This window comes from Babylonia areolata, chromosome 19 (genome assembly GCF_041734735.1).
Source record: "Babylonia areolata isolate BAREFJ2019XMU chromosome 19, ASM4173473v1, whole genome shotgun sequence".
In the NCBI taxonomy this organism is placed as follows: Eukaryota; Metazoa; Mollusca; class Gastropoda; order Neogastropoda; family Buccinidae; genus Babylonia; species Babylonia areolata.
Window position 1 is genome coordinate 20,929,513 of NC_134894.1, and position 13,320 is coordinate 20,942,832.

General features: G+C 41.1%; 1 protein-coding gene across 2 annotated transcripts in view; it reads right to left on the reverse strand.

The window, feature by feature from the left end:
- Window positions 1-138: 138 nt before the first annotated feature.
- The window catches only part of LOC143293535 (slit homolog 2 protein-like), a 280,554-nt gene continuing 267,372 nt past the window's right edge, over window positions 139-13,320 (reverse strand). For both annotated transcript variants that reach the window (XM_076604455.1, XM_076604454.1), the window contains exons 36-37: window positions 11,932-12,132; window positions 139-7,158 (exon numbers count right to left, since the gene is read on the reverse strand). In XM_076604455.1, coding sequence (XP_076460570.1) covers window positions 6,926-7,158; window positions 11,932-12,132 — 434 coding nt within the window. In that variant the 3' untranslated portion in view covers window positions 139-6,925. The remainder of the gene's footprint in view (window positions 7,159-11,931; window positions 12,133-13,320) is intronic.

Sequence of the window (13,320 nt, forward strand, 5' to 3'; positions counted from 1 at the left end):
ACACACACACACAAACACATGCATGTGCACGTGCACACCCACACAGATTCACCTACACAAAGTTGAGATGACATCACAAGTAACATGACACAAAACCTGCTCCCTGTCTCAAACAACATAACACGGCAAATCAACCAGTAGGAAAATGAACATTTATTTTGTCAATAATAATAATAATAATAACTGTAATAATAATGGTGATGAGGGTTTGCACAACACTGCTGGACTGACACGCACGCCCCATAGCAGGTAGGTACAGTGCCCTATGTCTGTGTATGTGTGTATCTCACACCCCTGACCCAGGCTTTCCACACACCAGAAGGACAGAGTGGACACACCAGGCCTCGGCGAACAGACAGATCCACCACTATGACTGATGGCAGGAACAGAGACACCAGAGAGCCCCAAAGCCACGTCCAGCCCACCAAAAGCATGACACAAGACTATTATCAGCTTCCTAGCATTCTGAGGTAGACGACCTTCCAAAAAATCATAATCAGTACCAGCTACACAGTTGTCAGCTAGATCACTACCAGGGGTGTGTGAAGTAGTGGGGGTGGGGGTTGGGGAGGGGGGGCAGGGAACAAGGGGATATGATAATCAAGCAATGAGAGGGAGAAAACTGGGGAGAACGGAGAAAAATAGTTGAGCTGCAGGAATGATTATCAAGTATTCTGAGTGACGGCATTTTTGAACGAGAATTGTAGTAGGATTAAAATTGGAAGGTTTATTTTCTTATTTCTTTGAATTTTGTTGTTGTTACTCATGTGAAGACTTGGAGTTCAACAGTAAATTTATTAATCATCTTGTTTTGTGAGCAGCTCATTATTCATGATAAAGGTATTAATTTGAATCAGAGAAAAAAAGTCCTTATAAAAAATTCACCGCATGGAGTGGTTGAAGACTGCACTTTATCGACAAATAAAATGAGTAGAGTTGATCCACAAAACAAGAAATGCACACAGAGATCAGGCCTGTTGGACCTGAAGGTCAGATTCTGCAACAGCCTGACAGAAAGATATTCACAGTTTGAAAGATGGGCAGAAATTTCTTTGTTGTAGGCCAGTGTGCTGGATCAATTTCAGTTTCAGGGAGGTGCCTCAAAGCATGTGGACTGATCCATACACACTACACCTCATCTGCTTAGTTAAAAAAAAAAGAGGAGAAAAAAAGCAGCAGATTCCTGATCTACACAAAACCCAGCATTTTGGTGAGGCCTTGAGAAAAATATAGAAAATATGTTGAAGTCATGCGAATACAACTCACTAATGTTCTGGACCACTGTTTACATCACCTGTAAAAAAAATTATATATCTTTTTCATAGAGGGGAAGATGGAGGTGAGGGGGGAAATTAGAGATGCATCATCACTTGCAGCAGTTTCCTGAAGCAGGGACAGTTATCAAGTAGCTGGGAGTATGTGTGTGGAGGGTTGGGAGGGTGGTGGGTGGGGGGTTATAATGTTAAGGGGGCATAGATGTGGGTGGGTGGGGTTATAATGTCAGAATTGCTGTCATAAAAATAGAATGTATGATGAAGTGGTGTGGGAGTCCCTCTCTTCATGGGTCAAGCCAGAGCTAGCCATAGAACAAAACATTTCAAATCCATTTAAAACAAAACCAAACAAAACCTGTATGTACGAAAACAGACCAAAAACATTCAACACAATTCAAACCTGTTTATGTGAAAGTGAAACATGACCACATAACATGACATTGGTACCTGGTGTTCTACAGTTCATAGTTTTAAGAAATTGTATCGGAGCAAGCAGTATACACACAATCGTAAAATTGATTCAGACTTACATGACATATATATATTACTGAAGAAGAAGAAAAACTGAGAGAGAATAAGCATGATGCATTATTTTGCTAGACATCTGATGACAGTTTTAACAGACCGAATCGGTGAACATGTCAGATACACAAACCAATCAAGAATGATGTTTCTACTGCACTGAGGATTGACAATGACAAAACAAGTCTCTTTCCCTTTGTGTGTGTGTGTGTGTGTGTGTGTGTGTGTGTGTTTGACTGGTGAGAGGAGAACAGAAGGGGCCAAGCAAATGTTATGACAGCAGTTCAGGGGAGACAAGTGCAGTGCATGCTGGAGGTGTGGTGACCAAACCATGATCTGCTAGAACTGGTGGTGGAGTGTGGTAACCATGAGCGATGGTGTGACACGAGTTGATCCGTCATGACAGGTGACAGTGTCAGCTGATGTCAACAGAGGGGAGGAAGCAGGTGCAGGGGTGGTTAGGGAGGGGGGGAGAGGTAAGTGGGGTGGGGGGCAAGGTTGTGGGATAAGAGGAGGGGTGGGGGATGGGGCAATTAATACTCTGGTGGATGGGGCAATTAATGTTCTGTTTCTGATTACTCATCAACAAAGCTTTTAAAGAGTCATTTCACTCTGTAACCTTTTCATTCACATTAAAAAAATGTTGCCCATGTTATACACAGATGCCAGAAAAGTATACATTTTTTCTTCCTTTCTTTTAAAACATAATGGTGTCACACAGAAGAATTACAAGCACTCATGCACAAAAAAGTATGTAGACTACATGGTCTTCCCTTTCTCCCTGACTGATCATGTTAACTGGCCAATCTGCTTTTTGAATGCCACTGAGGATGGTGGGTGATGAATCAAATGAAAGCACAGAAAGGATGAAAAGCTACAGGGCATTCTTGACGTCCACAGCATCAGGGCTTCAGTGTGAACAGTTTCTGTTTCAAAGAGGTGTCAAAGCATTCAGACTGATCCACATACACTTTACGACATCTGCAGAAGAAGGCAAAACAAAACAAAACAAAAAACAAACCAAACCAACAGATGACTGATCTTCATGTAAACCCAACACACTGATCAGGCCTTCAGAGTGAACAGTGAACAAAGGAAGGAAAACGTGTCACAGTCTACATAAGACTGTCATGAAATATGTTACAATCATAGCGGCGTCATCGCAAGGTGAGTTATACAAGGACCTGTCTCTGATGATAGTGAAGGTTAATTAAGGACTGTGCGCAAGAACAGATTTTAATTAATTGATTAACAAGTAAGGGGCATCCAAGGTCATCTATGACACAGGTGGACAAGCAGGTATATCGCACATCAATACATAAATAGGTGTGTCTGTACACAGAATATACACATCCCCAATCACTTCCTGCCACATGTATGTACATCAATGGACACTGCGGTATCCTTCATATAATGACAGACTGACACTCATGAAAATAAAAACATCTTGGTGCCCGTCTAAGTATAGTGAATACATTTTTAGAAACCTGCCCAGCATTGTGATTTATGCATTCATTTTTCTTAATCTGATTGATGATGAAACAAACTTCAGCATCACAAGGTTTTGCCATCTGAAATATGGGATTTTTCCCCCTCAATTGCCCAACATCTGTAGCATTGGTACAGTTAAAAAATATTTATTTGTTGGACGGGAGACTTGTCAGCTGTAAAGTTGATTAAAATAGGGAGTTTGCATTCCTGTTTGGTTAAATTTTACTTACTATGTAAAACTTTTGAAAACTAGGCCTCAGTCAGAACAAGTCAAAAGGTCTAGTTTGCATAAGTTTGGTGAGGAACAGTGTATGACATCAAAACTAACAGATATTGAGAGGAAATGAGTATCAGCTGTTCAGTGCTCTCAGATGTTTAACACATATTTCTTCTGTCGGTGCAGTCAGACATCCAGTTCTGTTGAACTGTTAGAGCTGATTGACAGATGACCGTTTCTGTGCCACATACCACTTTGCTCTTTCTTTTTCTTTTTTTTTTTTTTTTTGTCAATGGTGAATTAATGGGCCATCCTTACACTATGAAAAGCAAGTCAAGTATCTTAATGATGCACAATAATACAACACACAAAAGAACAGGCAAAGAACTTGCAGGACAACAGACCTCAACAGACATGTATAAAAGTGGGAGCATGCTACAAAAATACCACTAACCACTACCCTTCATCACAACGTAGTTTTTTGTTTCTTTTTGCTTGCTGTCATCACATGGTGAGCACTGGAAGCAGTACCTGTCAGTAATACCTGTATGTACATAGCAGTACCTGTCCGTAATACCTGTATGTACATACATTGCAGTACCTGTCCGTAATACCTGTATGTACATACACAGCAGGGCAGCCCCCACATGTACTGCACACTGGACAGACCAGACATCAACATCCTATGGGTGGGGGTTGGGGGGTTGGGGGAGGAATCGTTCAACTGTCACAACACCTTTGCACAGCCATATCGGTATGAATTTGCACAGCTGTATGAATTTGAACACCCACACCCACACCACACACACATACACACCTGCACACTCACACACTCATATGTATATAAAAAACATCCCTGTAAATGTCTTCATACGAAAACTTCAGAGTGTACTGTCAAAGTGACTGACAAGACTAATACCTTCACATATTTCAACAGCATATTGGCATTAAGTTAAATGCCCCCCATCCCTCATTCCCCTGAAAAAAAAGAAAGAAAAGAAAAGAAGTAAAATCAAGAGACCTATGATTCAATTGAAACACACACACACACACACACACAAACAAAATCTAATTTAACTGGTATCTCGAAATGTAAGATGGACAAGTGAGAAGAAAATGATAAAATTTCTAAGAAATGATTGTCACTGATGGTATCGATTACGGCATCAAATAATACTTGTTCTTATAACAAAATCGGTGCCTTGAAAGCTTGCACTACTTAACAGTAAATCTCACAAAAACTTTGTGTGTTTGGCTATACTAACTGTTTTACAATGTGCTGTATTTCAGCTGTTCAGTTTTTCAAGGTGGGGGTTTTCATGCGTAAAAGAAAAAAGAAAAGATCTGAATAAAGCATGTGAGTAAAAAAATCAACAACATCTGAATAAAATCATAGAGAAAAGCAAACACAACACAATCCCTGTGAACATAAGGAAAAGCACAAACAATGCTGACACAACCATACCCGCACCATCGTAGTAAATCAAACATACAAGACAACAAACACTTCAGAGTGCATCAGTCAATGCAATCCCACAGCACAACATCGTCATCGACAGTCTGAAGTGGTCCATGAGTACTTCACATGGATGTCAAGTGTGTTCCAAAGGCTGCTTTGCTGACCCATACTGGCCAGTAAACTTTGCGTACGTACGTATCAATCGACCACAGTGCTGTGTAAGTCATAATGCAAATATCTTTGGCTTGTAATATGTACACATCGCATACATACACATGTTCTGACATCTTTAACAGTTTTTCCCAGAAATCTGTGAGTACTGTTTTGTGACATTGTGTTTTGTTTTTGTTTTTCCATACAGACTTTTTTGTGCAGGTGTCATGAATTACCCAACACAGCATTGAACAATGGGGCAAGCATATAAGTGTGGTGTGCACAGAAGTCCCGATGGGGAAGGCAACCATTCTGTTGTGATTTTGCCCACAGGGTTTTCATTGAGTCTGTCATGAAAGCTACACGAGTTGTACACCAAAAGGTGGACTTCACTCTTTAACTGCTTACAACACAGTAAGATGTTTCTGAACAACACTTTTCTGTTCTCTGCTCTTACTGCTTACAACACAGTGTACATGATGACACTTTCCTTGAACTTCAACTTGAGGTGTCAGTGGCCTCGTCTATGGTCTGTTCACAGTCATTTTGTTGCCAAACACTTCCTGTTCTTAAAACACAGTGTAGACAACACGTTGCCCTTTTTCCAGTTCTCCTTGCTCAAAGAGTCCAGTTCTGTATGTTTGTTTCCAAGAGCACATTTGTGAGTCCTGTTGTTGCCACTGTGCAAGGTGCCGAGTACAGCCAGTATTCTCTGGATGTCAAACACACCGTATTCTGCACTGCTGAACACCACCCACAAAGTACACAGTTTTCAGGGCACCACGGATGTACCCTTAATGTGCAGCTTCCTGGACAGAGGACAGTTGATGCTCCCCCCTTGCTGTGAAGACGGCTGATGTGATGTGAAGAAGTGATCAATGCCAGGCAACACAACTTCCCCAGCACATCGCATGGTGCTTGGGCAGCAGACTTGGTTCTAACGATGGACACCCTGTCAGCAACAAGTAGCACGCTACACAGTATTGCTAGACTAGCACAAGCCATGTGGCAGAACAAACAACTGAAATCTTCTTTCAGACTGGTTATATTGGGTCTCTAATTGAGTCTCTCCATCTTTTTCATCCATTACCCACACCTAAAACTGTCTATCTCTCCATACAGTGTTCTGTCTGAACTGCAATTCCTTTTTTGTTTTTTGCCATCCACTCCAACACAACCTTCCTGACAAAATGTATCACAACAGTCTTTCTGACAGACTGGGAATCTTGCCCACGATTAACATCAGTGTCACATTTTCTTCAGCCTGTACTACTAATGTCGCATCAAAATACTTTGTACCTATCCTGATGTCCTGGAATCTTGCAGGCAAGCATCACAACAGAACACTGTGCAGGAGCCATGTGTTGGGGTCACCAGGTGTCTGTCACCAGGTGTTGTGTTTCTGACATCCAGTCTTTGACGTCCTGGTGGCTGTGTCCTGAGACAGGCATGCTGTCCACCCACCACCTCCCCCCACCCTCATCACAGCCACACCTCATCATGTCTCCCACACCACCTTCACCACTAATACCCAGATGTCTTCACATCTTCACACGTTCCTTCAACTCTTATCACCTCAAAAGCTGACACGCTTTTATTTGGTGTTATCCAAGTCTTATTTTGTTGGCTGTTTATATATTTTTTTTTCACAAAAAAGAAGCACACGCACACTCATACACAGATCACTGGTGTGTGACACACAGCACTAGTGACGTCAGCCATTATCTGTATAAATAAATCTCATGGAGAGGAGTGTTACCAAAGTGGTAATGCGACAATCATTGCTTCTCCCTGTCCACGGGGCATCCATCACTTGTGACAGTTCTTACACGCACAGCGTCGGATGACCGGTAAATCGTAGACGTAGCTGCTGCCATTTTCACAGAACAGTCTGACTTTGCGCGTTTTGATTCTCTTGGGGACGCAGCAGTCTTTGCCGCAAGTGCCCTCACAGCGCCGGTACTTAATGCGCACTTTGGACTTGCACTTGGTCTTGGGGTCCACGTAGATGTCCCGGAACACAATCTCCCTGCAGGTGGGCGCTGCACGGGACACAGAACAACACCTTGAACATGGACATGCTGTCAGGTAATGCCAATAGAAGAAAGAAGTCTAAGTTACACTGACCACTTGATACAAAATATGGAACTGAAACCAAATAACACTAACTAGTACAAGGTACTGGAACTTGAAATCAGGTTTGTTGTGATGAAAGGAAACAAACCTATATATCTGGTATTCAGTTTTGGTTTACTCAGAGATGTTCTACCCACAGGCAAGTATGCTTCTAACATATCTATAGAACATAACTAATTTGTGCAGAAATGGACTCTAAAAACATGTTTAGTACAAGATTAACCTATAAAATGTGACCATGGAATCATGTTATTGAATATGTATTGTTCTGCTTATGTTATGTTGTTATGGACTTGTCAATATTTAGAACATCATTATGCCTTTACCCTGTGCCTTCTAATACACAAAGTATATATTTTTTGTATCTGTAAACTTTTGTCTGTATAAAAAAAAAAATATTGGGAAGCTGAAAAAAAGGACACACACACACACACACACACACACACACACAGAGTTCTACCCACAGGAATTAACCAATGGAATCGAAATTATGATTATTTAACTTGGAAAAATGTATTTTTAAAAATACCTTCAGTCCATATCTGACAAACATTTGTAATGGTTCCAGTATAGACCACTGTTAAGAATTTGCCAACAGGCAAATATCTCTTTCTCAGTTAAGTTATTGATGAACATATATGTTGTACATTTTATGTATGTATGTATGTATGTATGTATGTATGTATGTATGTATGTGTGTGAGAATACTCATATGCACATGTCTGTGAGTTCATTCATATGTGTGGGATGTGCGCTAATAATATGTTTATATTCACAACAACAATCTTTAAATAATATTTGTTTGTCACTGAACAACTGCATGTAAGTTACACCAATTCCAAGAAGAACAACATAAAAATAAGGCTAGAAATCACAACAACAATGACAAACTGAAAAAAACCAATGATAACAATATTAATAATAATAATGATAATTATCTTATCTATAATATATGATAATAATCATCTTATCTATATAGCACCAAATCAAATAATTTTGCTGTAAGCACTTTACAATTACAACAGTTCCAATTTAGAAATCTCTCTCTCTCTCTCTGTATATGTATATATGTATAATCCATCAGAACAATCACGTTGATTCAACGAAGGAAGCATAACAACATGAAAACGAAACCATGATAACAATGACAAAACTGACAATCCAAAAGCAACAGTGACAACAACAGCAATGGCAACAAAGCCAAGACTCAACCCCACACCATGCAGCATAGGTCTCAATGCAGCACATCTGACACTGCCAGTCACAAGCTGAAGAAAATCAAACCATGTTGCTTTTACCGTTTTAGCCCAGGCCACTGCAAGGAGGCCATTATTTTCAGGACTGAATTACCCCTCGGTTCTTAAAACCAGAGGTACAGAAAACAAATTAATGTTAAAAGGCTGACCAAAACAATGTTACACAGATAAATTATCCTGGTTTTGCTCAATCAAGATAAAAGTTTTTTTTATAATCAAGATAGAGACCAAACTATCTTCGTAAGTTTTAGCCCATATAAACTTTAAATCAAGATAAAAATAACACCCATTGATTTCCTTCAGGAACTGAAAAAGAGTATCTGGAAGGACATCCCAGAAAGAAATATTCAAGGAGCTAATAAACTGAAGCAAATACTGAAAATATGTGTGAGCAGGTGACTGAATGTCAGTCTACCTGTTTGTAAGTATGTATGCAATGTTTGTGTGCCTGTATGTATCAGGAGCTAAAATGATATACTATATTGTTAGCATTATGAAAGGATCTCAAATGATACAATATAAGATTAGTATCATGAAATAATGTTGCTGTGCTCATGTTTGTCATTTGTTTTCGTTTGATGTTAAAAAATGAAATTGATTATTAAAAAAGAAATGAAAAATGGCACACCCCCCCAAAAAACAAAACAAAAAACAACAACAAAAAACAACAACAAACACAAAAAAAAACCCAACCAAAAACCACAACCCTCCCATCCCCCCAACTATATAAATTCCAAAGCCTCAGAAAATAACAATGCCATATATTCTCCCATATTTCATGCTGCGATTTTTTGTGTGTGATTTTTTTAACTTATTGTTTTTAGTTGTTAGTGGCTTATTTTTTGTCCTCCAAAATGAAAGTATTTGAAACAAGGGAAGCAACTGCAGCTCACAATTATCTTACGATAACTCAACATAACTTTCCATGTAACAGTTCTGCTGGATTTCTCTGCTTTTAAAAAAAATTTTTTTTTGAAGTACATCATTGTGTAAGCTCATTCTGGCCTACGTCTGAAAACTGCTTGAACACCATTAACTTGCTCAGTACGGCCAGTCCTCTTCTCCTCTACACAGACCCCTTGGATGTCCAGTGCGTGTCTGAATGACCCAAGCTTTAGCTTCCGTTGTCAGAATTGTGGTATTCTTTGTCAACATTCATGTCTTCAGTATAAGAGCCTTCCGCTTGCAATATTTTGATGATGGTAATTGGGGTAAAACGCTGTTAACGTCGTCTCTTTCGCCGTTCGTATGGAAAGAGTTAACTGAGGGAATGCTTGGGCATCAAATCCTGATGTGTCTCACTGGCTGAATGACCTTTCAGCCTGGAAGAGGTGTCTTAGTACTGAGTTAGAAGCAAAATTTGGCCAACAGAGCTGACCGAAAGATCTGGTTTAAATCAGTTTGACGTGGTACAGCATATGACACCAAATACTTGTTTCAGATTTCTGCTGAGCAAAAACAACAAGGATAAGGACACAAGAAGCAACAACCCATCTTCTCACTTCATGTTCAGTAACCTGAAAGCACAGTGCCGAACCCTTGCTCAGTAATACTGATATACACTGGCTTGGTCGTTGACATTATTTGGCAGGACTGTCCACTGTTTAACCCCTTGACTGCTGCTGTGAGTATGCCTGTCAGTGAAGGGCTGTCAACTCACTGTTAGATAACACACAGCTTACTGGTCAAGATGTCAGTCACCACTCTGAATTTGGACTTCTCCCTCTTTGGACTGCATTACAGTTCAGCTGGATCAATTCCATCACTGATGAGTTCACAGAAGGTTATCACTGCTTTCAAGATCATGCTGAACTGATCTCACTGCACCAAGATTTTCAGAGGTGAAGAGGTTAAACATGCTGAGCAGAAACAACTGCACGTTAATGCTAGTTACCTGACCAATGCTGTTGGACATATTAACTTTTTTCCTTGAGTGACAACAGTCCAAATAGGACATCATGACAAATTTTTGAATGTTTTATTTGTTCACGCACACAGATACACAAGCACATATACATACAACCACACCAACAACCACACACACACATTTATCTGTGGTCGCACACACACACACACGCCTGCATAAGGAAGCTGCCTACAAACCCTCTCACATTTCCACCACCAAGGCTGACTGATCATTCTTTGACCAGGCATCCACAGAAGCCAACAACAACACAATAGAAGCAGCGAACAGACATGTCAAGATGAGGTAAGACAAGGCAAGGCCAGGCAAGACAAGACATGTCAAGATCAGGTAAGACAAGGCAAGGCCAGGCAAGACAAGACATGTCAAGATGAGGTAAGACAAGGCAAGGCCAGGCAAGACAAGACATGTCAAGATGAGGTAAGACAAGGCAAGGCCAGGCAAGACAAGACATGTCAAGATGAGTTAAGACAAGGCAAGGCCAGGCAAGACAAGACATGTCAAGATGAGTTAAGACAAGGCAAGGCCAGGCAAGACAAGACATGTCAAGATGAGGTAAGACAAGGCAAGGCCAGGCAAGACAAGACATGTCAAGATGAGGTAAGACAAGGCAAGGCCAGGCAAGACAAGACATGTCAAGATGAGGTAAGACAAGGCAAGGCCAGGCAAGACAAGACATGTCAAGATAAGGTAAGACAAGGCAAGGCCAGGCAAGACAAAACATGTCAAGATAAGGTAAGACAAGGCAAGGCCAGGCAAGACAAAACATGTCAAGATAAGGTAAGACAAGGCAAGGCCAGGCAAGACAAAACATGTCAAGATAAGGTAAGACAAGGCAAGGCCAGGCAAGACAAAACATGTCAAGATAAGGTAAGACAAGGCAAGGCCAGGCAAGACAAAACATGTCAAGATAAAGTAAGACAAGGCAAGGCCAGGCAAGACAAGACATGTGAAGATATGTTTACTTCCGGAGAGGCCCAAGCACTGGAATACAAAGGGAAAAAGTGACTTGTTTCATGTCACTGACACTAAACATGAAGCATCAAGGACTGGCACCAGCAACAAGAGCAGGGTATAAAGCATATGACCATGCAACACACACACCTACACACCCACACACACACTATCCATGCACACACACACACACACATACTATCCATGCACACACACACACACACGCCATCCATGCACACGCACACATACACACTGTCCATGCACACACACACACACACACACATACTTACACTGCCCATGCATGCACACACACACACACAATCCATGCACACACACACACACACACACTGTCGAGACAAGGACTAGCAGAAGACATGCAAGGTGCAGACCAGGTCAGTCAGCATAAAGCCAGCACAGCAGGCACTGAGCCAGGTAAAAAAAACAACAACAACCAAAAACCCCAAAACAGCAAGCGACACAGCACTACACAGCTTCATGCCCACAACGTCTTCCGACACAGAAAAAATGGAGACAGGTGAACTAACCTCTATCGCAATACTGTCCCGAATATCCTCGCTTGCATTTACATTTGTAGCCCGACTGTTTTCGGCGAGGCTTGCACCTACCGCGCTGACACATGTGGTTATGACAGGGGTCGTTATGGCAACCGGGGATGACTTTGTGTCGTTCTGTGGCTGACATCAAGTCCATCTGCTTCTTGTTGAGGTACACTTTGGAAATGCAGCCTGAAACATGCAGTACATGAATGGAATGACGGGTGCAATAGCCGTATGGTTAAAGCGCTGGACTTTCAATTTGAGGGTCCTGGGTTCGAATCTCGGTGCACCTGGTGGGTAAAGGGTGGAGGCTTTTCTGATCTCCCAGGTCAACATATGTGCAGACCTGCTAGTGCCTAAACCCCCTTCGTGTGTATGTACACGCAGAAGATCAAATACGCACGTTGAAGATCCTGTAATCCATGTCAGCGTTTGGTGGGTTATGGAAACAAGAATATACCCAGCACGCACACCCCCGAAAACGGAGTATGGCTGCCTACATGGCGGGGTAAATAAATGAAAACGGTCATACACGTAAAATGTTGCATGTCTGTCTGAGTGTGTATGCGTGTGCATCTGAAATCTGATTGAATGACACAGGAAACGAATGATGAGCGCCCAGTGGCAGCCGTCAGTCGGCTCTACCCAGGTAGGCAGACTGTGGTGCAAATGTCCCTGTGTATGTAAAGCACTTAGAGCTTGGTCTCTGACCGAGGATAGGCACTATATAAGTATCCACATCAATCAATCAATCAATCAATCAATGACATTCCTCCAATAATGATGATGTATCCAGTGGAAAAGCGATGTCTGAGGTACACTTTGGAAATGCAACCTGAAACAAGCAGCACCATGTGACTGCAATGATATTCCAGTTCAATAATGCTGATGTATCTGGTGGAATGTATCTCAGCATTAAAGTTTATTTTCCTTGTATCTAGTGAACTTCTCTTTGGAGCAGATCCTGAAAATAAAAGTAGGTGAGGGGGATTTTTACATCCATATCTTAAAAACAACAACAACAAAGCCCTTTTACTTTTGATTTTAGGAAGTAGATTGTTTACATAGACACATATAATGAATGCGTATGGATATATATCTCAACTAAAGCACAACCAAACACACACACACACACACACAATATTCACACACTAGAACAGGTACACAAAAAACAGTTCCACATTCTTGCCATTCATCATGACCTCATTCTGTTGTATTGTTTTTGTTTTGTTTGTTTTGTCAGAACAGATGTCTGTGTGTGAAATTCAGGATCTCCCCACCTCAGTGCAACGCCACCCATACACTTTTTTCTTCTTTTTGTTCTGCATGCAAGAGTATTTGTTTTGCTATCAAAGTGGATTTTTCTACAGAATTTTG